General features: G+C 42.1%; 2 protein-coding genes across 2 annotated transcripts; both read right to left on the bottom strand.

The window, feature by feature from the left end:
- Nucleotides 1-502: 502 nt before the first annotated feature.
- Nucleotides 503-11,601, bottom strand: NME9 (NME/NM23 family member 9). The gene is made up of 7 exons (XM_033148168.1): nt 11,535-11,601; nt 8,082-8,139; nt 6,325-6,428; nt 3,693-3,764; nt 1,904-2,020; nt 1,008-1,140; nt 503-507 (listed from the first exon to the last, which is right to left on the bottom strand). The coding sequence occupies exons 1-7, from the start codon at nt 11,565-11,567 to the stop codon at nt 503-505; spliced, it is 522 nt and encodes a 173-aa protein (XP_033004059.1). The 5' UTR covers nt 11,568-11,601.
- A 3,759-nt stretch (nt 11,602-15,360) lies between these two features.
- Nucleotides 15,361-19,436, bottom strand: SLC35G2 (solute carrier family 35 member G2). Its single transcript, XM_033150069.1, has 2 exons — nt 19,171-19,436; nt 15,361-17,040 (listed from the first exon to the last, which is right to left on the bottom strand). The coding sequence occupies exon 2, from the start codon at nt 17,020-17,022 to the stop codon at nt 15,784-15,786; it is 1,239 nt and encodes a 412-aa protein (XP_033005960.1). The 5' UTR covers nt 17,023-17,040; nt 19,171-19,436; the 3' UTR covers nt 15,361-15,783.
- Nucleotides 19,437-24,392: the final 4,956 nt, after the last annotated feature.

Below are 24,392 nucleotides of genomic sequence, written 5' to 3'. Positions count from 1 at the left end.
AGGTACATGACAAGCCTGTGTGACACACATCATCATGATGGAAGATAAATCTATCAGTGTATATTGCGTCTAGGATCAGAGACATCATAGCTCAGAGTGCCCATTCTAGGGGAACAACTGCAGCAGAAAGCTATTGTGCTCTTACCCTACTTTAGAGCTTTCCATAGACGCATATGGGGAACAGGATGCAGGGTTAAATAAGCCTTTGATCTGATATTGAATTAGATAAGCCCAGCAGGGCTCTCCTACTGTCCATATCCTCATATATGCTGACTTGAATACAGTAGTATTAATCTGATAGTCAGAATTGTAACAAGGTTTTCCTAAACATCTGTAATTCTTTTCATAGACAACTCCAACCTGAAACACATTGCTGCTGCTTATGGCAATATGTAGCCATTTAATTTTTTACACTTATATTAGAGAAAACTTGTCAGTAACATTACTCATCAGCTCCAAATGAGAGTGAGAAAGCCAGTTCCAGAAAACATCAATTGGTGAATTAATCTAGGAAGAAAGCATGAGAAAAAATTAGCATAAGAAGAAAGCAGACCCTGGAAGAACATCAAAGGAGGGATATCTCCTTGATATTTACACTGTGAAATTGCTTTGGCCTTTTGGATCAGTATAAAACCGTAACATTAAATACTCTTTCAATTTTTCGGGGGTTTTTTTTAAGCATCCAAGCCTAGTACTATGATAGCCCAAAATATATCCTAAGAATGGTTTTCTCAAGCATACTGGGAAGAGAGAAAGTGACATTTCCTAAGCAATGGAGCCTAGTCCCTTAGACTTTGCTGCAACTCAGCATTCACAGCACAACACAAGCCTCATTTATCTACATAAACCCAGAAGATGCTCCTTCTGGGATGAGTAATATCAGTGACAAAATCTAAAGTAGAGCAGTGGCAAAAATCCAATCTGAGATTGCTTACCTTCTTGTGCAAGGATAATTTTTAAACTATACAAATGATATTGCCTATATGCTGTTGAGTAGAGCCAAATACCTGCTTCTTCCTCCTCCTCCTCCTCCTCCTCCTCCTCCTCCTCCTCCTCCTCCTCCTCATCTTCTTCCCCATCTTCTGCTTCCTCTCCTTCAATGGCAGTACTTACTTCTTTAGGAATCACTTCATCCTGGATCTAGTATCAAAGCATACAAGGGTCTTGGTTGCAGACTATTTTAGAAAAAAATACATTTTAATGAACACTACTGTTATGTAATAGACAATGGTTATTTTTATTAATAGGGGTTTTTTGTTGGTGGTGGTGGTGTGTTTTGTCCATTTTTCCAAAATGTGATCTATTAGTATTTTACATTTTTATCTCTGGGGCTGGTTTTTATTGACAAATGGTTATAATTTGATGGGTAATGAATGCGTTGTTGAATTCATGAATACTAAGGAGCTGAGGGAAGAAGCTGCCCAGTGCCCATGCTCTCACTGTTAGTAGAGGATGCCCAGAGGAAGAGATGCATAACATTCTCCACAGGTGCCAGAGATTCCTGCAGCCTCTGAAACCCATAACGTTTATGCATACTGAGTCATCTGTGCCATAACCCAGATGATCAGCAGTGACTTGGACACATACTTAGAGGGGGAGGGGTCCCTGTGGAATGCCCTCCCATCAGATGTCAAGGAAACAGTGGCATAGCAAGGGCGGGGTGTTGGGGGCGGTGCGGCCCGGGTTCCTAGGAACATCAGCTGATAACAACAGCTGATGGACCAGCTAAGAGGCAGCAAACATTAGGAGACACCTCTTAACTTTACAAACAGTTCAACAATAGACAACCTTGAGGAGTAGTGGTTTAAACTAGATGGCCCACAACCCCCCTGCCCACAACTCTAATCAAAGATGGAACTTAAAAGAAATTTAAATTTAAATGAAATTGAAGAGGTTAGATTACCACCACTCTATCTGCTCCATGATCCAAGACCTTCTTTTCTGCCTCTAGCTGCTCCTGAATTGTTTTCTGTAGCAATGGTGCATTTGCTCCTCTTACAACTGCTACCAACTCTCCCCCCTGACAGAAAATAGAAAATAATTGCCAATATAGTTTACAAATGTAATTTGCGTCAACACAAGCATTGATATTACCAATGGCAGAGTCTGGGTTTTCTTTTCCTGCCAACAAATGCTATGCTGCTATAAAGACAGCAAAAAAATATTTTAGATTTTAAGCATGGACTGATTTCCAACCTCTCCTGTTATTAGTTGAAGACCCAGAATCACAGAACAAGAGGAAGGAGAGGTTTGAAGCATGGGATGCCTCACAGGTAGGGTTGCAAGGCTGAACCGTTTCATTGGTTTGATTAATAAACAGAACCTTGTTTTAACTGGCTAGAAAGTGGCCCCAAGTAATGAGGCAGATTAGAAAGAATAATAATTTTTAATATAAACACTTGTAAAAACTGAAGAAGTCAAGAACTATAATAAAAGAGGTATTCCCCTTATCTCTGCAATGTAAAAAAATAACAACAAATGTTTTTAAGCACATGCAAATATGTGCAAATTTAATTCCTTAATTGGTTAGCAAACCCGTAAGATTGATTTTGGCTGCAATCCTAAACCCACTTACCTAGCAGTAAGCCTCACTGAAATCTGTGGGACTTACTTCTGAGTAGACATGTATATTATTGCACCATAAAGTAATTTACCCAGGGATAATTTATTGCCCCCAATCCATTAAAGTCAAGTTATTTGACACCCATACTACTTGGAGCAAATGTTTTAGCTGATTCATCCTATTGTAGTACGACCTGTTCTACAGGAAGCAAACATATCATCCCCTTCCATTTCCAGTGCTTAGGTTGTGAGTGGCATTGCTTACATAACCAAAGGAACAAAACTCCCACACAGGAAGGAGAAAGTCTGCAGAAGTACAATAACTATTTTGGGGGGAACCCTGCAGAGTGGGCCAATTGAGATAATTGGCCATGTAATGCTGTCCGACTGCGGAGTGATAAAAACACTGGGGTGAGGAAGAGGAATGGGGTAGTTGTAATCTTGAACGGGGAACACTCCACACCACAAATTGTTTTGCAGGTCCTATGTGTTCCTTCAACTTCCCAGGAGCTACATACTCTGAGCAATGTTCTTCTGATAGAGTTTCCTGTGCATAGCAGCCACCTAGCAGACCAATACCGCAAGGCCAACCTGTCTCTCTAAGGGCTCGTCCACACTTCTGCATTGTAGGCAAGGATCAGAGCAGTTTTGCAAACTGCAGAAAACCTGGTTGCTATTTGCACCAACAAATGGAGGAGTGGGTAATTGCTAAGTATGCTATTCTCTCTTGAAGGCTCTCCCCCCCCCCTTTACCCTAAGATGCCTAATTTAGTCAGACACTACTAATTACATTCTTAATATTTAGAGCATCCTAATCTCTGTCTTGTTTAAACTTATGGTCAGAAACATATACATTTCTATAAGCTACGTAAGTTACAACTACCATGGAAAGTATTTTAGGTTACCGTAAGAGAATGAGGGGAAATACAAACTAGGGTAATATCTGAAATATAAAAAATATGATTCCCAGCAATAACATATATCTCCAGCTTCCAGCAAGTTCAAATTCATTGATACGAGCAAAACACATGTTTAATACATAAAAGTTAATACACACCAGAGCATAGTAGAGCAAGTTTAAAGTCAAACAGGTTTGAAAGACATCTCAAGTTTCAAATGTACCAACTTACAGCATAAAACAGAAACGTAGGTTCACATTTTCCACGATATTTCTCTAGGGCATCAACTGAATCTACTTCAGCCTAAATAAGAAGTAAACAAGCAAACAACTTACTAAAAGCATTTATGTTGTGAACCGCCCTGAGATCTGTGGAAGAAGGGCAGTATACAAATTTAATAATAATAATAATAATAATAATAATAATAATAATAATAATAGGACAAATGATCACAACTACCTGAGCACCCTTTGGGTAGGCCAGAAAAACATCTAGAGCTGGAGTGCTCTAGAACCTGTTGCTTCCCAGTTATTACTGGACTGCAACACACATCATCCCTGACCATTTGTCACACTGACTGGAATGATAGGAGCTGGAGTCCAACAATAACTGGAGGGCCCTGGGTTCCCTATACCTGATTGGATAAACACCTATTCAGATGCACATTCAGCTCTGCCCCCATAGCCCTGTGATTTCTCTGGCCTCGGCAAACAGCTACAGCAGAGAGCCTTGTATATCTGTTTTGGAAGGCTCCCCCAGCCAAATGAGAACCTTGGAAGATCAGGGCTTGAGCGGGGGTGGGAGGGAGGGTTAAAGCTGCATCCCCATATCGCTGCTCTACCCATGCTCCCTCTTCAAGCAATAATTAATGCCTGAAGACTTGTATGACAATGGGCTTCAGAGAACTCTAACCACAATGTTTCCTAATTAGCCAGAGCAGGGGAGAGGAGCTCACAGGAAGGGGAGGCTGTGTTTTGTGAGGGAGAGTGTGGAGTATCTCCATCCACTGCCAGCTTTGCTCCCACCCATTGTGGTCTTGCTTTGCTGACTGCTGGACCTGCTATGCCTGGAAGATTAGGCACAAGGAAATGCAGCCCCAGGACTGAAAAACTGTTTCCTACCTTAGTGTATAGAATTGCAGCTTTATTTAGCCCACTGAAGCAAGATGAATTGCCTGTTTTATCTGCTTGCCTCATAGGCATTTATCTTTGCCAACTATTCTTGGAGGATCCATCCATATGATTTTCCCACCATCTCTGAGCACTGGCTATGCTAATGAGGATTGATGGGAGTTGGAGTCTGACAATGTCTGGAATGCATCAAGGTAGCTACCCCTTAGAAAGCCTTGCTAACAACAAGGCCAGTGGAAGTGATGATATTCCAGCTGAACTATTTAAAATTTTAAAAGAGGATGCTGTTAAGGTGCTGCACTCAATATGCCAGCAAGTTTGGAAAACTCAGCAGTGGCCAGAGGATTGGAGAAGATCAGTCTACATCCCAATCCCAAAGAAGGGCAGTGCCAAAGAATGCTCCAACTACCGCACAATTGCACTCATTTCACACGCTAGCAAGGTTATGCTTAAAATTCTACAAGGCAGGCTTAAGCAGTATGTGGACCGAGAACTCCCAGAAGTGCAAGCTGGATTTCGAAGGGGCAGAGGAACCAGAGACCAAATTGCAAACATGCGCTGGATTATGGAGAAAGCCAGAGAGTTCCAGAAAAACATCTACTTCTGCTTCATTGATTATGCAAAAGCATTTGACTGTGTCGACCACAGCAAACTATGGCAAGTTCTTAAAGAAATGGGAGTGCCGGATCACCTCATTTGCCTCCTGAGAAATCTCTATGTGGGACAAGAAGCTACAGTTAGAACTGGATATGGAACAACTGATTGGTTCAAAATTGGGAAAGGAGTACGACAAGGCTGTATATTGTCTCCCTGCTTATTTAACTTATATGCAGAATACATCATGCGAAAGGCTGGACTGGATGAATCCCCAACCGGAATTAAGATTGCCGGAAAAAATATCAACAACCTCAGATATGCTGATGATACTACCTTGATGGCAGAAAGTGAGGAAGAATTGAAGAACCTTTTAATGAGGGTGAAAGAAGAGAGCGCAAAATATGGTCTGAAGCTCAACATCAAAAAAACTAAGATCATGGCCACTGGTCCCATCACCTCCTGGCAAATAGAAGGGGAAGAAATGGAGGCAGTGAGAGATTTCACTTTCTTGGGTTCCATGATCACTGCAGATGGTGACAGCAGTCACGAAATCAGAAGACGCCTGCTTCTTGGGAGAAAAGCAATGACAAACCTAGACAGCATCTTAAAAAGCAAAGACATCACCTTGCCGACAAAAGTCCGTATAGTTAAAGCTATGGTTTTCCCAGTAGTAATGTACGGAAGTGAGAGCTGGACCATAAAGAAGGCTGATCGCCGTAGAATTGATGCTTTTGAATTATGGTGCTGGAGGAGACTCTTGAGAGTCCCATGGACTGCAAGAAGATCAAACCTATCCATTCTCAAAGAAATCAGCCCTGAGTACTCACTAGAAGGACAGATCCTGAAGTTGAGGCTCCAGTACTTTGGCCACCTCATGAGAAGAGAAGAATCCCTAGAAAAGACCCTGATGTTGGGAAAGATGGAGGGCACAAGGAGAAGGGGACGACAGAGGATGAGATGGTTGGACAGTGTTCTTGAAGCTACTAACATGAGTTTGGCCAAACTGCGAGAGGCAGTGAAGGATAGGCGTGCCTGGCGTGCTCTGGTCCATGGGGTCACGAAGAGTCGGACACGACTGAACGACTGAACAACAACAACAGCTACCCCTACTATATAAATTTGAAGCCATCTCTTACCACAGCAAAATGAAGAAGGTCGTCACCAAATTCATTCCTGATTTTCCTGAAGAGGTTTACTACTGCTTTGCATGGTCCACACCAGCCTTGATAAACATCTACCACTATGAAGAGATTAAGCTAACTTAGCAAATCATGGCATTTCAGAACCTACAACAAAGTTTAGTTCAGCACATGCAAATGAAATGAGTTAACTCTCACTACTTGTGTATTGATCACTGGCCATGCTAGCTAGGGGTGATGGGAGTTGTAGTCCAAAACATTTGGAAGAAACAGGTTTGGGTGAAAGGTGGTACATCAACAACAGGAACACTCGTTCCTTTTCTAACCTGCCCTATAAACACTGTCAGTATTTATATCTGTCTCTCAATATAAAAATAAATGTAAGGCTGTCATCATGCAGCACCCATTGGAGGATCTGTAATGCCTTTTCACAATCCTGGATTTGCATGGGGTCAGAGTTGGGGAGGGGCGCGAGAAAGAAGGAAGGTTGCACAACAACAGTGGTATGGCATGGGGTCTAGAAGGAAAGGACACTGAAAAGAAAAAGTATTCAGAAGGGAATTGTTTGGTTTTTTTAAGTGTGAGAAGGGAGAAATCGCAGAGATGAATACTACACAGAAGTTAACATCAAAAAGCTAACACAACAGAACCTTACCAAGCTCCCTTCTTGCTATACTGAAAACCTGTTTTAAACCACCACTTTTTTCTCAGTGTTGCCCCCCACTTGCTCTACTCAAACCTCTGCCGTGTTTTAAAGTCACAATCTTCCTCCCACTGTCACCCTCTACTTGCTCTACTCAAACATCTGTTGTTTAAAATCGCCTTTCCTTTCATAGTTCTTCTCTTCTTGCTGTATACAAACTTTTCCCTCTTACTTTATTCAGCTGCTTTGTGTTTGAGAAGGTTCAGAGGCCTGAAATATTCCATAGTTCTTTCACATAATGTATCTAAATCCTAATATTATATGTCATTTTCTGTGTAGTGATTTAAAACAGAACCATCCATCAATTGAACTGAACCTTCTCAAATGAAGTCAAGCTAACTGACAGGTTTGCTCTTAGATTCTGCCCATCTTAAAGATATGGTAACATAGCATCACGGGCTGTGCGTGGAAAGGGGCTGCAGATTAGGAGGAAGAAGGAGACATAAAAATGAGGATGGTCTGTTTGCAAGGGGATAATAATGAGATATATGGACAAAGGGAGACTGCAAAATAAGAGAGGAGGAAACATGGAAGTGGGGGTTATTGGCGGGAAAAGAGGAGGAGGGAGAGAAAAAGAGGTGAAGGTGAAAATGGCTGCAAAAAAAGGAAGGAGCAATAGGAATAGGGTTGCAGATGAAAGCAGGGGCAAGAAAGAACCTGAAGAACAGGAGGGGATGGTGGCTTCATAGTTGTGTAGAAGGTGAAAAGGATGCTTAGTACTTGCAATATATGGGAGGAAGAAGATACAAGAAGTTACCATGTGGGAGCGTTGTGTGCAAGGGAGTTGCACAATAGAATGGAGGTGTGAGCATGAGTGGTAAGCTGAAAAGAAGGCTGTAAAGTGGGACTGTAGAATAGAACAGAAGAAGCTTCAGAAATGGGGTTGGGAAGGTGCAAAACAAGCTTAGTAGCTGCAAGAGGTGAAAAGAGAAGTTCTAGGCAATTAATGGGGGAATGGCAGAGGGTTGGTGATCAGAGGCCACAGTATACTAGTACTAGTATTTATGAACAGCAACAGAGATCTATGCCATATTTACAGCTGAGGTCTTACCAATCAAACCTTTGGAACCCAGCATTTCTTCCCAAAGTTCCTGATTATTAACAACCATCTGTGTGTAAATGAAATATAACTGAGAAAGCTTTCAATAAATCAGAATAGCCTTTAAGAACTACCTGAAAGGAGATTTGGTAAATTAGCAAGGGGGCAACTAAGATTTTTGTGTCAGAAAGTCAAAGTCACAAATCAGTTTCATGAAAATACTTTCTTTAAGCAAAATGTATATAGAGAGGAAAATAAAAGACAGTACGATGATCAAACAAGGCACATAAGATGGTGCAATTTGTTCATTTGCTTTCTGTTGCTACAGAAAGGAGGACTCAAATAAACACATTCAAATTACAAGTAAAGTGATTTTGGCTAAATATTAGGAAAAACATCCAATAGTACAGTAAAACTTTAGGAAGTGGTGACCTCTCAATTATAGGTTTCTAAGCAGAAGCTAGGTGACTACTTATCAAGGATGCTGTAACATGGGATTTCCTGTTTCACTTGTGGGTTGATTGGAAATGGCAGGACAATGGGGAGGAGGAAGAGGATCCTGAGAGGGGTATGGCTGAGACTGGGACACACAGGCAAGCAGGGGATGGTGAAGGAGAGGTTGGTGTAGAAAGTACTCACGGGGTGACGGAGGATGGCGAGGGGATGGGGGAGGTCAGTGCACAGGAACCAGAACAGCTGGACCCATCACCAGACGCAGAAGGATCCCTTTCTCCAGGAACATGGCAGGCTCTGAAGCATAGGGAGCAGTGGGTGGAGCACTCTGGGAGGCTGAGGCAGGCAAGGGCCCACAGCCCAGCTCCCTAGCATGCCATGTGGGGCTCACTACCTCTGGGAGGAGGTGTTTCCTCAGCTGGAATAGGCTTGGAACAGCTGAGGATCACATGACTGAAGCCCAGATGCTGCAATCAGCATTCAAAGTATAAAAAGGGCAGCAGAGCTAGGGGGCTGTGTCTGTTCATGTTGCTGGACCTCAGCTTGGGTGCTTCAGGATCTCTGAAGGATGGTGCCTTCGGTTTGGACTTTGGACACGTGGACTGACAACTTTGCATACTGACTTGCCGCCAGGTAGGCCAGGAGTTCAGGACAGTTAGATGACTTCTGAAGTCTTTCCCAACTCTATGAATCTAATTTTAAGATAGCATTATGCTACCAACACGCGGCCCAATGTGGATATTAACATTTTGGTAAATGGAAATTTGCTTGTAAGACATGAATGCTGTAGATCTATTTAAACTCTCATTTTGACTTAAGAAAATCACCATTTTATAGTTCAAATCGGGGGAAATAAATACAGTAAATGGACAAAAGTTCAATGATTCACAAAATGTTTAGGGGTATGCATACTCCAGAAAAAAGCACTGTTTAAACCCCTTTGTGAATAAGTCCCACTGGACTGAGTGGGACTTTCCTCTGAAAAAAAAGATGCATAGAATCTCATTGCGTGATTGCAGGCATCCCAGGAAGTAATTCTCAAGCAACTCATTTCAGATTAAATATGTTCTTGCTTCTGTTGTATAGCCCAGCATATCAGACCTCAAAACATTTAATTAACAGATGGCTGCACTATATTTATGGCAAAGCACTTTGAGGTCAGCCTATAAGTAGCTGACTTAGAGCCACATGGGAGCCGTTCCAGTGAAATCAATATGTCTACTCTAATGTAAGTAGTTAACAGGATTGAAATAATAATCAATTTCTTCTTCTGGCCACTTGATGGCAGGATTTATAGAGATTATATTCCATACAGAGCAATTTATAATAAAGGAATTGCAAACACATTCCAATTTTTTTCTTACATTGTTCTTTAATCATGCTTTATGAATGAAAGATGGGGTATGTATTAATATTCATATATTCATGTTCTTACGTCCAAAGTGCCACTGAGATCATACATGCTTGTCTCCAGACACCAGATGACTAAACTACACCACTATGTTTCAGTTATAGGGTAGTGTCTAGCTGCGCTCAAGATGCAAACTCATTCCTTTTCTGGCAACCAGCTGCATATTACCAGTATAATTTGTATTCAAATGGAAGTCTGCAAATTATCTAAGATACTTTCTCACACATCCTAGAGGAGAAGGAAGGACACTGATGCCAATGGGGCTACTTGTAAATAAATATGCATCATACCAACTTTATGATAAAAGATTCGTGAAACATAGAATATGAATCCGTGCGTTTCCAACAAAGTATTTGTTGTGCAGGCTGGACAGATCACATCACTAGTGATATTATTTCCTCAGGCAGCCCCTCAGGGCCAACATTAGAGGTTGACATTATTGGGCACATACTGATGCTTACATTCTTGCAAGGCTGCCCATTGCTGGCACTCAGAGCTTCCTGCTCATGCTGCTTCTCCTTTCTGCCTATCCATCCACCTGTTCTCTCTGAGCATGCAAGCAGTTGACAACAGAGATCATGGTGCAGCAACTTCCGCTAACTTTGAGATCTCCTTCTGGATATTTTGTAGATTGGAAGCAGGCAAACGAATGGGCAGTAGGAAGGAGGAGGGAGGCCCATTCCAAGAGGTGCCTCTCCTAATTGCAGCTCACAAACCCTAGAACTGGTATCGCATCCCTTCCAAATGTTAAGTAAGCACATTCCCTTGGCCAACCTGATCCTCATTAAAACCTAGGATAAAAATGAAAACACACATGCATGTATATTTGGACTAATACTGTTTTTTGACCCCCATGCTAGTTTTTGTTGTTGTTGACTTTGGAGACATCCAAATCAACATAGCCAATCTGAAAGGACAATTTATCATTTTTACCCTAGGTCTTAATGAAGATAAAGTTAACTGTATCTGAAGAAGTGTATCTGAAGAAGTGTGCATGCACACAAAAGCTTATACCCAGAACAAACTTAGTTGGTCTCTAAGGTGCTACTAGACAATTTTTTAATTTTTTTATTTATTTTGACTGTGTCAGAACAACACTGCTACCTACCTGAATCGAAGCTGTGCATACAAACGAAGGGCTAAGCCTGGTTTAGTGTATTTCTTAGAATGATATTTGATTTGTATTTTAATTTGTATTTGAAGATTTAAAAATTGAGTATGCTCCAATTATCATACAGCTCACCCTTCATTCTTTGGTTCTTATTTTACCTCATTATGATCAATATAACACCCTGTGTCAGTGACTAGTCCCTGGAAAAGTGCACTGTGGGGATTAGTTTAAATCAGCTTTTACATTTCCTTTCTGATTCATCAAATGATGAAAGCAATTGCATTACTGCTTGTTGTTGCCCAGGGAGACTGGTAAATCCATTTAGAACTACTGCTTTCTATTTTAAATCTATGCCATTGTAGGAAGGTTTCACTGGCAGAATACAATGCAACATTGTGCCCGAACCACCCACTCTTCCAAACAAGCTGGAAATACCAAACTCTTAACAGAATGAAATGCCACATTTGAAACATTAAGCTCACTTACTGACCTGCAAAGCTAATTCTTTCTTCCTGCTGGTCATTGTGCTGCCAAAACAAAAACGCCAAAACACCAGGTCACTTACATAACACTACTGTACTGTACTGCCCAGCCTGGAGGATCATCATCAAGGCACTTGGCTAATTAAATATAATTTAGGGCTGTGAAGCACCAACTATGGCTTTTGCAGCATATGTTTACTTGGAAGTAAGTCTGCATTGTGTCCAGTGGGATTTATTCCCGATTAAAAGTGTTTAGGATTGCAGCCTTAGTCACTTCCTTCCCAGCGCTGCCCTGGTAACTTGTGGTGTCATTTCTAATCATTAGGACCGCCACATTTGCAGGCCATTCTAATGCATTATGATTACTCAGAGGTGAGCCTCACTTTAAAACTCTCGTTTCCTGATCTTGAAACTCCCAGGGGACTCTATTGCCCCAAGAACTGCAAGGGCTTGGTAGGCAGACAGTACCTGCTTAGAAGAATTCGACAATGGCTCCTATGCACCACCGCAGCAGCAGCAGCGTCCCTCGTTTCCATAGCAACACGACCAGCCAATGGGGGAGAGCCCTGTCCAGAGCCACAGCCGCCGTCGCCTGCCTGACCGAATTTTGCTCCTGGCCCTTCCTGTGCAGGCAGATGGGTTAGTCCGCCTCCTTGCAGAAACTGCCAAGCCCGTCAGGGAGCTTATACGGGAGGATGAACTGAGGAAGAATTGATCTGACAATTGAGCTGCACCCCTAGGGAAGTGAGGCTTGGCAAATGAAACACTGGCTTTTAGATTAAATGCCTGCTTTCCAAGAAGGCAATGCTAATAAGGGAGCATTGTCGAAACAAAATAGAAAATTCTTTCCAGTAGCACCTTAGAGACCAACTGAGTTTGTTCTTGGTATGAGCTTTCGTGTGCATGCACTGAAACAGAGCATTGGGAGGGAGCATTGATAAACGTTTCCAACGTTCCCCTGATAAATATTTCCAACTTTTCGCAAGTCATATTTTGATTACTTAATAATAATACGTATTTCTGTGTACGCACCTAAGTGTACACATGACATATGTGATGGGAGAGGAGAAGTTCTTTCCTTAAGCCTCTTCAAGCCACATCTTCAGAAAGGGGCAACCAAAATGATCATTGGGCTACAACAATTCCCCTGAGAGGAAAGGTCACAACATTGAGGATTTTTTACTGTAGAAAAAAGCAAGTAAGTGGGGACATGAAAAAGACATATGGAATTATGCATGGTGTGGATAAAGTAGATCGAGGTTTTTTTTGACCTGTAACCGTCCAATGAAGCTGAATTTTGAAAGATTAAGGACATTCAAAGGGAAGTAGTTCTTCAAACACACAGTTAAACAATGGAATTTGCTACCACAAGATGTACTAACAGTCACCAACTTCGATAGCTTTAAAATGGTGTTTAGACAAATTCATGGGGGCTAAAGCTATAAATGCCTACTGGTCATGATGGCTGCTTACTGCCTCCAGTATTGGAACTGACACACCACTTCTGAATACCAGTTGCTGGGAAGCACAAGGAGGGCAAGATGTGTTATTGTGCTCAGCCGGTCTTGTTTACAGGCTTTCCATAGGCAATTGGTTGACCACTGTGAGAACAGGATTCAGTGGTGCCTCAGGTTAAGAACTTAATTCATTCTGGAGGTCCGTTCTTAACCTGAAACTATTCTTAACCTGAGGTACCACTTTAGCTAATGGGGCCTCCCACTGCTGCCGCACCACCGCCGTGCAATTTCTGTTCTCATCCTGAAGCAAAGTTCTTAACCCGAGGTACTATTTCTGGGTTAGTGGAGTCTGTAACCTGAAGCGTCTGTAACCTGAAGTGTCTGTAACCCGAGGTACCACTGTATTGTATTGTGCTCCACGGGGTATCTCCAGGGGCTAGAATGTAAGGGCCTATCCATACCTCATCAATGTGGATTATGAATTCCTTGTGCCTCCTTTAATTTTCCCTCATCCCTGCAGCATTCTCCTCCAGGTACACACTTACTCCTCCCTAAGTCTGCAGGTTCTCTGTGCAATTGATTTGGACTCCTATTCAGCATAGATAATCTCTGGATTTATGGAAAACATGTGGGGCAATAGTATAGTAGTTGGGCGAGAATGCTGGATGGGCGATAGGGAAATAAGAGGCAAATGGGGCTCACAATCCACATTAAACTGAGGTATGAAAGGGCCCCAAGTCTAAGGAGATTAAAACCTTTTACTAAGACACCTGAGTCTATGTTGCACCTTCTACCTTGCTCATCAAGCTAAGGTCAAGCACAGAGAATGAGTCTAGGTCCAAAAACATGATTTATAAACAGGATCAGGAAACATTCTAACATCAATATCAACTGGGCAGGACAACTAGAAGTAGAAACTAAGAGCCCGAGACCTGTGTGGTTTCCAGTAACTGGAAGGTTCAAGAGTGTAATCTTATAAACCCTGTCATCCTAAACCACACCCTAACCACAGCTGCTGGCAGTGAAAGAGCATCAGAAATTGCATACTCACAAGTAGAGCAATTACTCTTGGTTTGTAGAAGTATACTATGTCATCACTCTCCAGTCTGGACATAAAATTAGAGATTACAGTCATTGATGCTGTTTCCCTCCCCCCCTTTACCATATGAAGTCAACTATGTCATTCTGGTTCTGATTGTGGAGATTTAGTTCTTCCAGGCACAAAAACCATATTTTCCCCAATACCAATCCAAAACCCAATTCTATGTTGCCGTCCTGCATCTACTAACCTGTGACACAAGCCCCATTAAGCACAAAGGGACTTAATTCGGAAGTAGGCATACGAGCCATTGTGCTGCAGGTTAACTACACAGTGAATTCTTAATGAGTGCCTGGACATCAGCTTTAACACAGGAAGACACATGCCTAAGCCTTTTTGCAAAATATTAACATTTTCCGTTTGGGAAGAGGATACTTTAAATCCACTTGCACTTATTTTGTAGTAGTATTTGCAGAAAATAACTTCTAGGGAGTACCTAGAATATCAGGTGAGCGCACCAGAGGAAAGATGTGTCCTGGCTGCAAGAAAAACAGGAAGGTCAAACTACAGATTCCAAGGTCTGCTGGAAAATAAAACAGAAGCAGGAAAGATGCAGGAAAGGGGGGGGGGAGAACCCCAGGGATTTCTGTTGCCTGGTGTCACTTAACTTATAAATCACATTTCTGACTTCAACCATTGGGTAAAAACATTGAAAAGTGAGCCATGCTGGCTAATTTCACATAAATTACTTAGAAGGACATCTGCACATTTTGCTTCATATCTTAAGGGCTAGATACTTGACTTAAAAAATAATAATAACTGAGATTATGGGGCCCCTGCCCATGGCTGCCAATAAAGACCTTTGCAGGGCAGGCACTGAATTAGAGATTCCTGGAATAATTCATATAAAATTATTGCTGCAGAGATCAGGTATATTATCATCATCATCATCATCATTATCATTATCATTGTTACATACATTTTAAAATTCTTATTTATAAAACATTACATATTAAAAACAAACAATATATTGTTTCCATGAGCAATCATCCTGCTCTTTCAGTGTCCATGTTCACCTGCTGTGCTTCTTTCTGCAATCACACACTCTCTGCTCTTGAATCCACAGCAAGCATGCTGTGAGTTGAGGTTGTCCAGTCAGATTTCAGGCTACACACCATCAGTGAGCTCCAGTCAATACAAGAAATGCAAATAGACAAGCCAGATGAAATATGTAGGAACCATATATATATGCATATAGCAACCTAGAATAGGTAATGTGACAAAACCTATACTACAACAAACCTCTGTAAAAACTTCAATTTAAGATCTGGTTATTTGTTGTGAGATGCTAAGGGGCTTAGTTTGCTATTTCCTTCTGAAGACTACGTTGCCTGAGACCCTACAAATGGTTGCTTTACACAAGTGAACATCATAGTCTGATATAAAAACATTAGGGTCTGACTATGCCTGCTAGACTCTAATGAGACATATTTTAAAGGACAGAGTTGTGTATATCGAATATTGGCATTTCTTATATACTAGTTAAGAAGAAAATCTAATTTTCACAGCATTAACATTTTAAAACATTTATCCTACACAGGACAGAAATTTCTAGTGCAACTCCACTGAGCTATACTAGGGCAGATGTAACCTTTTATATTCAGACAAGAAATGGCAGTATGCTGTCAACAACACTATACAAAAGGAATACACAAATGAATATTAATTGTAGGTATCAGTAAACAGAATACAGCTTTGCATTCATTTAATGCAAGAATCTAGTATCTCCTCATAATCTTGTTTTCTTAAGTCCTTCCAAGACAGTTTATAACATGCAAGGAAAAAGACACTAATGATGATAACTGCTCCCCCAATCATATCATAGATACTGGGGAAGATGCGTAACACAAGGAGCTGAAGGATCATGGCTATCACAATCTCCAGATGCTGCACTGTGCTGACCAAGGCTGGATGAAATTTGTTCAAGGCATAATAGACACCCAGAAAAGCCACTGTGGAACATATGCAGATGCCCATGAGATAGCCCCAGCTTGTTCCATCCAGTGGAATTATTGGCTCTTGGAGGAAAAACATGGTTGAGGCTCCCCACACTGTTCCAGTCCAACCAAAGGTAAACAGTGCTGTCCACATGCTGACATTATCCTTAATGGACCTGTACACGATCATGGAGAGAGCTGTAGTTAAGCCTGCCATAACTGTCATGGTATACCCAAAGGCCTCTTTCCAGATATTCAGCAGAGAATCTTCTTCATCAACAATGTTGGGGATCATGACCAGGCAAACACCAAAGATGCTGCTCACTACGGTGATTACATCAATGTAAGCCATTCGCTCATCTACTAATAAAAATGCCAAGATGGCGCTGAAGACAGTGGTGGTAGCTCTCCACATTGTAGTCCCGTTGCTTGGGGGTACTATTGCAAAGGAAGTATAAGCACAGGTAATGGAAATAACGTTGCATACTCCATAAAAGAACAGCCGCAGTCTGTATCCTTTTGGTCCGAAAGGTTCCTCATGGTAGTAGCACACAACTAAGACGGAAAACACTTGTAAAACAGAACGAATGAAGATCAGTTCTAGAGATGGCACTTTGGAACGATCAGAAGCAAGTCTAGTTATCAGGGCAACACAACCATGGGCCAAAGCAGATCCAAAAAGCACTACCCAAGTATTTCTGGACTGAAAAAAGCTTCTGTCTACAAAACTTTGGCCTTGCCCACTCTTATTAGCCTCTGGCTTTTGTGGTTCCTGAGATGGGATATCAATAGTGCCAAAGAAAGACCTTCCTCTTCGCTGGCCATTACTCAGCAGTCTTCTCTTTGGATTATCTTCCACAAAAATCTCATTGTCTTCATTTGCTTCTTCATACCCTTCCTCTCCAGGCTGTGGATAATGAGAAGTATATTTCACTGTCACTGTGTTAGGATGAATTTTCACTCGTTTTTTTACTGGATATTGTTTGGAAGGTGAAGTATCCATTTCCTCAGGTAACTAGGACTGATCACAAAGGGGGAAAAAGCAAACAAAATATAATAATTTCAGCACAGATAAACCTGTTCTGACTGCAATTTTGTACCATCTAGAAATTATTACTGTTCTATTGATGCCTTAGGTAAGCTGGGGTTGCTTGAGCAGACACCAGATTGAATATAAATAACCATTACAGAAAACCAGTGGTGACATGAGATTAGTATGCTGTGCTATAATAATTAATGCACATGCTATTATTAGACAATTTATGCTTGGTGTTTACCTCCCCTGCAACACCCATACCATTTTTCCTATGCTTTAATTTATTATTGCAGTTCTAGAAACAGTTCAATCTGAAGGGCTCTTTACACTTAAGTAAAATATAGACTCCATTTTGACCCAGAATGTGACCTTGTGATGGCTAGATACAGAAACCAGCTTTGTTACAGAATATGTCTCAACAAAGTTTGGTCCAGCAGCTGTGCACAATTGCACTGGGGTGTCATGCAGCATACGTTAACATTATATAGCTGCAGTGATATGTAGTTATTCTGCATATATGTAGGCAGGTACGTCCTAGAATGCTGTATTTGTGTTCCAATATTATTTCCACTGCTGTTGATACTCCTTAGTAATGCTATACCAGATTAAGTGTTTTTGTTGTTTATTTAAACAGTTTTAGGGTCAAATCTGTCCAAAACAGGTTTAAAATGTAAAATTGAATCAACAGCACTCAAATCTTTGAAATATGGCTTTGCTAACATAGCCGCCTCTGTAGTGGCTAAAGACCTTTAGCATGAAGATGCCCTATATACACGTCACCCCCAGTTCTATTCTTCTCTACCTGTTTCTGTGCAATGCAACAGTTTTAGGAATGGTAGCTTTTTCTGATGTTGTCATGTTGACCTGTGCTGCCAGACCAGCACTGATGTTCTTCAACAGTTTGGAATTCTAGTGTGATGCTACAGGTTATGATGTTGCATGGGTGCATAAGTCACCATGCTCAATCCTAAACATATAGTTAGTTAGTTAGTTAGTTAGTTAGTTAGTTACCTGTAGTTGCAGGCACAGTAGCTCATAAACTCAGGTCTAAAATTTGTAAGACTAACTACAGTATTTGGAAATATTGTACCAATGCTGCTAGCTAAAATGGTTCAAATTGCTTTCTTATTATGCAAACATGGACGAACTTAAGTCATCCAACCCATTCGCTAACCTTTCCCCCACCCCCCAACTGTATAGAGTTTACTTTTATGGCACAAGACGCATTGCCTTATAATAAAAATGTAAAACCAGTGCTTTTTTCTGGGGGTATGCAGGGGTACGCATACCCCTAAACATTTTGTGAATCTTTTTACTTTTGACCATTTACTGTATTTATTTTTTCCAGATTTGAACTGTAAAATGGTGATTTTCCTGAGGCAAATGACAGCACCCCTAAACATTTTTTAAAGAGAAAAAAACACTGTGTAAAACCATAGGATCATAGAATTGTAGAGTTGGAAGGGACCATGAGGATCATCTAGTCCAACCCCCTGCAATGCAGAAATCTCAACACATGGTCTCCCATCCAATACAGTAAGTAGTTAGATTCTTAGACAGCAGACATGCTGAAAAATGAATCCCAACCTCAGTGCTGATGTAAAATACAGGGTGGGAATGAGGTACCCTCAGAGCTAGTGAGTGTCAGTTGAAGAGATCTCAGCACCATGGATACTCAACAAAATCAGAGATGAGAGAGTGTTCTTTCTAAGATATATGGCATAATTTCTAGCTGTAATATCAGCTGCTTAGTACAATTTTGTTGAAACTGGGGCACTCAAAAGTTGCTCTCTGGTATTTCCCATTCATGGTTTGAAGAGATGACAGCTTTAAAGTTACATGCCTGCAAAAATACGATGGACTTAAAATGAAACAAGGTTTTGCTTAAGCAGACACCAAATGACAGCTGAAATGTCATGCAAGAAAAGAAAACAATAAAACAACCAAATAAGAGAAAATAAAATTTACCTGTTTAGAAGCTGCTGAGTAATCGATCCCTCAAAAATACACCATACCAAGAGATGTTAAAGGGAGAAAATATGCTCTCCAGCATCCGATAGTGTATCCATTCCTGTCTTTTAAATTTGAAGAAAACGGAGAATCGAGAATAGCTACCTGTGAATCCAGAAACACAGACCCAAATGTTGTCAGTTTATGGAGTGTGCAGGAGGAATAATATAGATTCTCTTTTGGTTACCGTCTCTTCTGTCTGCATATAAAAGCAATGAAGGGGAGAGAGAGGCTTCAGCTAAAGAATCAAATGCAATGAACACCACCAGAAAAGTGAGCATGCTCAGTAGAGCTCAAGGGCATTTGACAGCACCGTCACTACTAATTGTGGAGGGGAATAAATATCGTTCTTACTAGTAATCCTGCCAGCGGAGCATATGTTTTAGATGACACATTACAAGACTTTTGTGATCCCTTTTTGGTAAAGGAAGGAAAAAGCCAATCATTTAAAATATAAACGATGCATGCTTTTCATGACATTCAGGGCTTGAACATTATGGCTTCCTCATCCTCGGCTGCAAAGACAGATTTTTAATTAGCATCTTAAACAGACGATGAATATAATATAAAGGGGAAGGAACCCCCATAGTAACTGCTTTGGATTCATCCACATTCTGAGACATGATTTTATATGCTAATGTAGAAGTTATTACGCCTTATGTAAGTGCATTCAATTAAAATAATTTAAAGTATAAGTGGTCCTATCTGATGATTGCTAGTTAAGTGGTTAATACAATGACTGAGATGACTAACTGCTCATTTATACTGCTGGAATCCCACTGATTTACGCAGGATTATAGCAGTGGTCAGAAGTTCTGTCAAAAAGCCTAAAATTTAGGGGGAAATGTACTGACTGATCAATGGAGTGGCCTCCAGGGATAGAGTCAAACTACAGTGTGACATCCACAGGGTGCAAGCCAGGGCAATGTGTATGGAGGTCCTGAGATGCCTAGGTGACAAGACCCTCCCCCCACCCCCCGCCTCACTGACGTAGTCCAAAGGAAAGCAGAGCAATACGTTTGGCACCAGCTTGGCTGCAGGAGCTGCTTGAAGGAGGTATACAAGCAGGGCTGTCTTTAGCAGATGCGGTGCCAGGGTGCAAATATCCGCCCAGCTCCCTCAAATTACCACAGATAGCGTGGGGGACAGCAGAGCTGTGCACTGCTGGCCATCGGGGGGGGGTGCAACTCTCCCCCATGCAGCTGTGGGAGAGCAATCCCCGAAGAGGCTTGGGAGGGAAGCTGTGCCCCACCAACCATATGGCTGGCAGGTACGCAGCTTCTCTCCCAAGCCTCTTTGGGAGGAGAGCGATCCCTGCAGAGGCTTGGGAGGGAAGCTGCACACCCACCAGCCATATGGTTGGCGGGGTGCAGCTGGCGGGCGTGCAGAAACAGGGGAGGCCGCCGGCAAAGCCGCGCAGCTCCCCCACTCGCTGGGGCACCCCTGAAAGGCCGGCGCCCTGGTGTGATGCACCACAAAGCCCTATGGGAAAGGCGGCTCTGTATACAAGGTGTCGTCCAACCATCTTAGGGACTCCACTCTGTATTTGTGTCAGGTTTAGGCCTACTCCTTAGCCTTTTCTTCTCCCAAAGATATTCAGCAAGGCAGCAAAGGTTTAGGATCAGAGCTTTCCTTCTCCCCGAAGGAGCCCCATCTCCCCCCCTTATTTCCCTTTACAGCATGTGCAGAAAGTGCCTTCTTGACCGTTGGACCCACTGTTGGTTTCATCCGCTCAATCCTCTGCAGCCTCTCTTCACATGTAGTCTCCAGAGGGTTTGAGACCCATCGGCTAGCCGCACCTGGTTTAACCAGTCAGTTGAAGCTGCTCCCAGGATGTGGCTGACAGTTTTTAGGAGCTATAGGTGAGAGATGAGTGCAAGATGAGGACCCAAGGTGGACAAACTACCCAAGGAGTAGCACAATGTGTGCCCCACCAGAGGTACTATTCCTCCCCCAACACCTTATATACCCCACTAACAGAGTGGAACAATATAATCATTGGATGATATTCAATATTGTATTATAATCAATGGATGATAAGCCATCCATTCGGAATGTGAGCAAAAAAGGCATCAGAAATGCTAGATGAAGGTAGAAAAGCTCAGACAGACAGCAGTACAGATGAAATTATCAGTTTAGAAATACCATTCTTCAAAATAATTGATGTCTCTTATGAGACTTCTCCACTTAGTGCTTTGCTGGCAAACATCCAATTTTTGTTAAAGGGCAGCTTTTAGAAGCTTTGTGGTTTGCTCAACCTGTTGTAAACATGTAGGTTTGATTAGGTATTTGTTATTTACACATCAAAGAGGCCCAGTTTGCAGGTAACACTAAGTCAAACCATGTCTTAGTGAAAACAAGCAAATGTATGGGCTTCCAGAGGGGAGATTGCAACCATTTTGTTCCTTCCCATTCTGCCGATATACTAAGTCATGGTTTAGCTTAGCATCTAGTCAGAAACCAGGCTTGTGGTTATCCAATGAAAACAGGGGCAGCCTATTCAATAATAATAATAATAATAATAATAATAATAATAATAATAATACCATTTATACCCCTCCCACCTGATTGGGTTGCCCCAGCCACTCTGAGTGGCTTCCAACATATATAAAAACATAATAAAACATTAAACATTAAAAAATTTCCCTATACAGGGCTGCCTTCAGATGGCTTAGGGGTCAGATAATTCCATACCCTCCAACATTTCTTCGATGAATACAGAGACACTTTAGGGAAAAGTGGGACATTCCAGGGTCAAATCAGAAACTGGGTCGGCTTCTGTAAATCCAGGAATGTCCCTGGAAAATAGGGTCTGGTGGTTTATATCTCCCCACATAAAACACAAGCTGTAACCAAGGTTTGTCTTATACTGTATAGGGGAATCTTTCTGGCCTTCCAGATCCCTATCTGTCCCCACCCCCATGGGCCAACTTTGACAGGTGGGCAGGACTGCTTGCCAGGCAGTGGGCATCATTATATCAGGTAATGGACAGGAAGACTGTCCCACCCACCTGTCAAAGTCCCTTGGTTCAGTGCTTCCAAAGTGCCCAACAACCAGTTAGTTTTCAAGTGCTTGGAACCAAAGTACAAGGGACCTTGCCAGGCCTTTGCTTGGTGCTTGGGAGCTGGCAAATGGCAGGGCTTGCAAATCACTATGTGCAGCACTTCCCAAATTCCTGATAACAGCTTTCAGGTGTTTGGGAAGTACTGTGCAAAGTGCTTTGCAAGCCCTGTCCTCAATCAGCACTTCCCCAGCTTTCTGCAGGGATTAACTGCATGTTAAAGTTCTCCATGGAGAACTTGGTTGCACAGCTGATCAAGCCATGTCTCTACCTGCCCCACACCTGATGTTGCATATATTAGGTATGGGGCAGAGATGGGCACGGTTTGGAGAAAGTGGCTCTGTGGCAGGTCACATTTGGTCCGTAGGCTGATTGTTTCCCACCCCTATTTTTTTTTAATGGGAGAGCTAACCTCCGGTTACAGACACTTTGGGTTGCACGTTTTTGGGTTGTGCACCGCGCCAAACCCAGAAGTACCAGAATAGGTTACTTCCGGGTTTTGGTGCGCGTGCATGTGCAGAAGTGCTAAATCGCGTTTTGCGCATGCGCAGAAGGCCAAAACGCGCTTTGCGCATAAGTGTCGAATCATGACCCGCGCATGTGCAGACGCAGTGCTGCGGGTTGCGAACGTGCCTCCCACACGGATCATGTTCGCAACCCGAACATCCACTGTAATGGGTTCAGGCCACATGCTAAGCCAAACTGTGGCTCAGGTCAGCACAGCACAGCAAAATGACTGGGGAGGAGTAAAACAATTGTGATTGCCTCTCCTGGAAGCCATTTGTTCCTGCTAAGCCACAGTTTGGCTTAGCATTATGTGCAAACAAGAGTAGTATGCTTATTGAATTACTTATACTTTTGGTCTTGATGTCATGCTGTTTTGTAAAAAGCGTTTTCTGAAATGCTGTTTTCTTATGAGTTATGTTGCTCCTTGGAATTACTTTTAAAGGAAGTGTTTATTTGGAATCATGAAGGCTAGATTGAAATATGTGTTTGTGTATACTTCAACAAAATAGTGAATGCTTATGCTACCGTCTTTTTTATGGTGGATATATGTAATCCTGCTTTCAATACTGTTGGGGTGGATGTGCTGCTTTGTTTCCATGTCCTCTAGCTTTCTGCTGAAATCCTGTAATGTTCCGAGGAATATTTGTCCCACACTATAATGCAAGTGTGCCTCTTCAGACGTCTATTATATGGTAACAGTGGAAAGCATTGCAGGGCAACTAATGAAGTGGAATGATGTGTAGACAGTCCAGTACAAATCCACCACTAATGCACTATTATTGCAGCAATGACATATTGCAGAATACTCAAGTAACAAAAACACCAGTCTGGAGGGAACCTTTATGCAGCGCAAGTCCTATAGTGACACTTACTTCTGGGTTAAGTAGTTATTGCACATGTACAAAAGGTAAAAAGGTACAACAAAATTAAGAACAAAGGATGTCTGTCTTTAATAGTTGTATGTTAAAAAAAAAAAAATCAGCATAGATTGTCTCCATGAGCCGAGAAGCACTGTGGCTTGCCAAAACGCACCTATTCAAATTCGGTCTTCTGCAGAGATCTATGCACCGTGCAGTAGTCCTTTCTTCTAGAGCTCCTTCTCACCTTATTTCCAACCTTATCCGTAACGTGCACTCACATCGGGGCACCGCAAATTACTGGAGACGCACTCTAGTACTATATACAGGTGGGTAGCCATGTTGGTCTGCCATAGTCAAAACAAAATAAAAAAAAATTCTTTCCAGTAGCACCTTAGAGACCAACTGAGTTTGTTCTTAGTATGAGCTTTCGTGTGCATGCATCTGAAGAAGTGTGCATGCACACGAAAGCTCACACCAAGAACAAACTCAGTTGGTCTCTAAGGTGCTACTGGAAAGATTTTTTTTATTTTATTTTGTTTTGTCTAGTACTATGGCCACTACATCCTGCAATAAAAACACAACCTTGAAGGGAAAAAGGTCTCGGGCCTGCGCAGCAGAAACACTAAAATGTTCAGCGCATGAAGATGCCAGCTGCGTGACGTGCAACCACATTGTTCCTTATTAAAAGACTGCTTTTAAGCGGTCGGCGGGGGCGTCTCCATACGCAGTGTGCACCCCGCCGGGGAAAAAGAAAAGAAAGCGCTCTCTGACACAGTTAATAACAGCGTGAGGAGACAAGCGGCGAGGCAGGCGTAACAGTAATATAAAGGGAACCTGGGCGGGGCAAATGGTTGCTGCTGTTTCCACGCTTAAGGAACCTGCCCGCCTCATCCGCCCC

Source organism: Lacerta agilis, chromosome 5 (genome assembly GCF_009819535.1).
Source record: "Lacerta agilis isolate rLacAgi1 chromosome 5, rLacAgi1.pri, whole genome shotgun sequence".
NCBI classification, from domain to species: domain Eukaryota; kingdom Metazoa; phylum Chordata; class Lepidosauria; order Squamata; family Lacertidae; genus Lacerta; species Lacerta agilis.
Note: the sequence above shows the minus strand (reverse complement) of the source record. Positions and strands in the feature narration are given on the sequence as shown.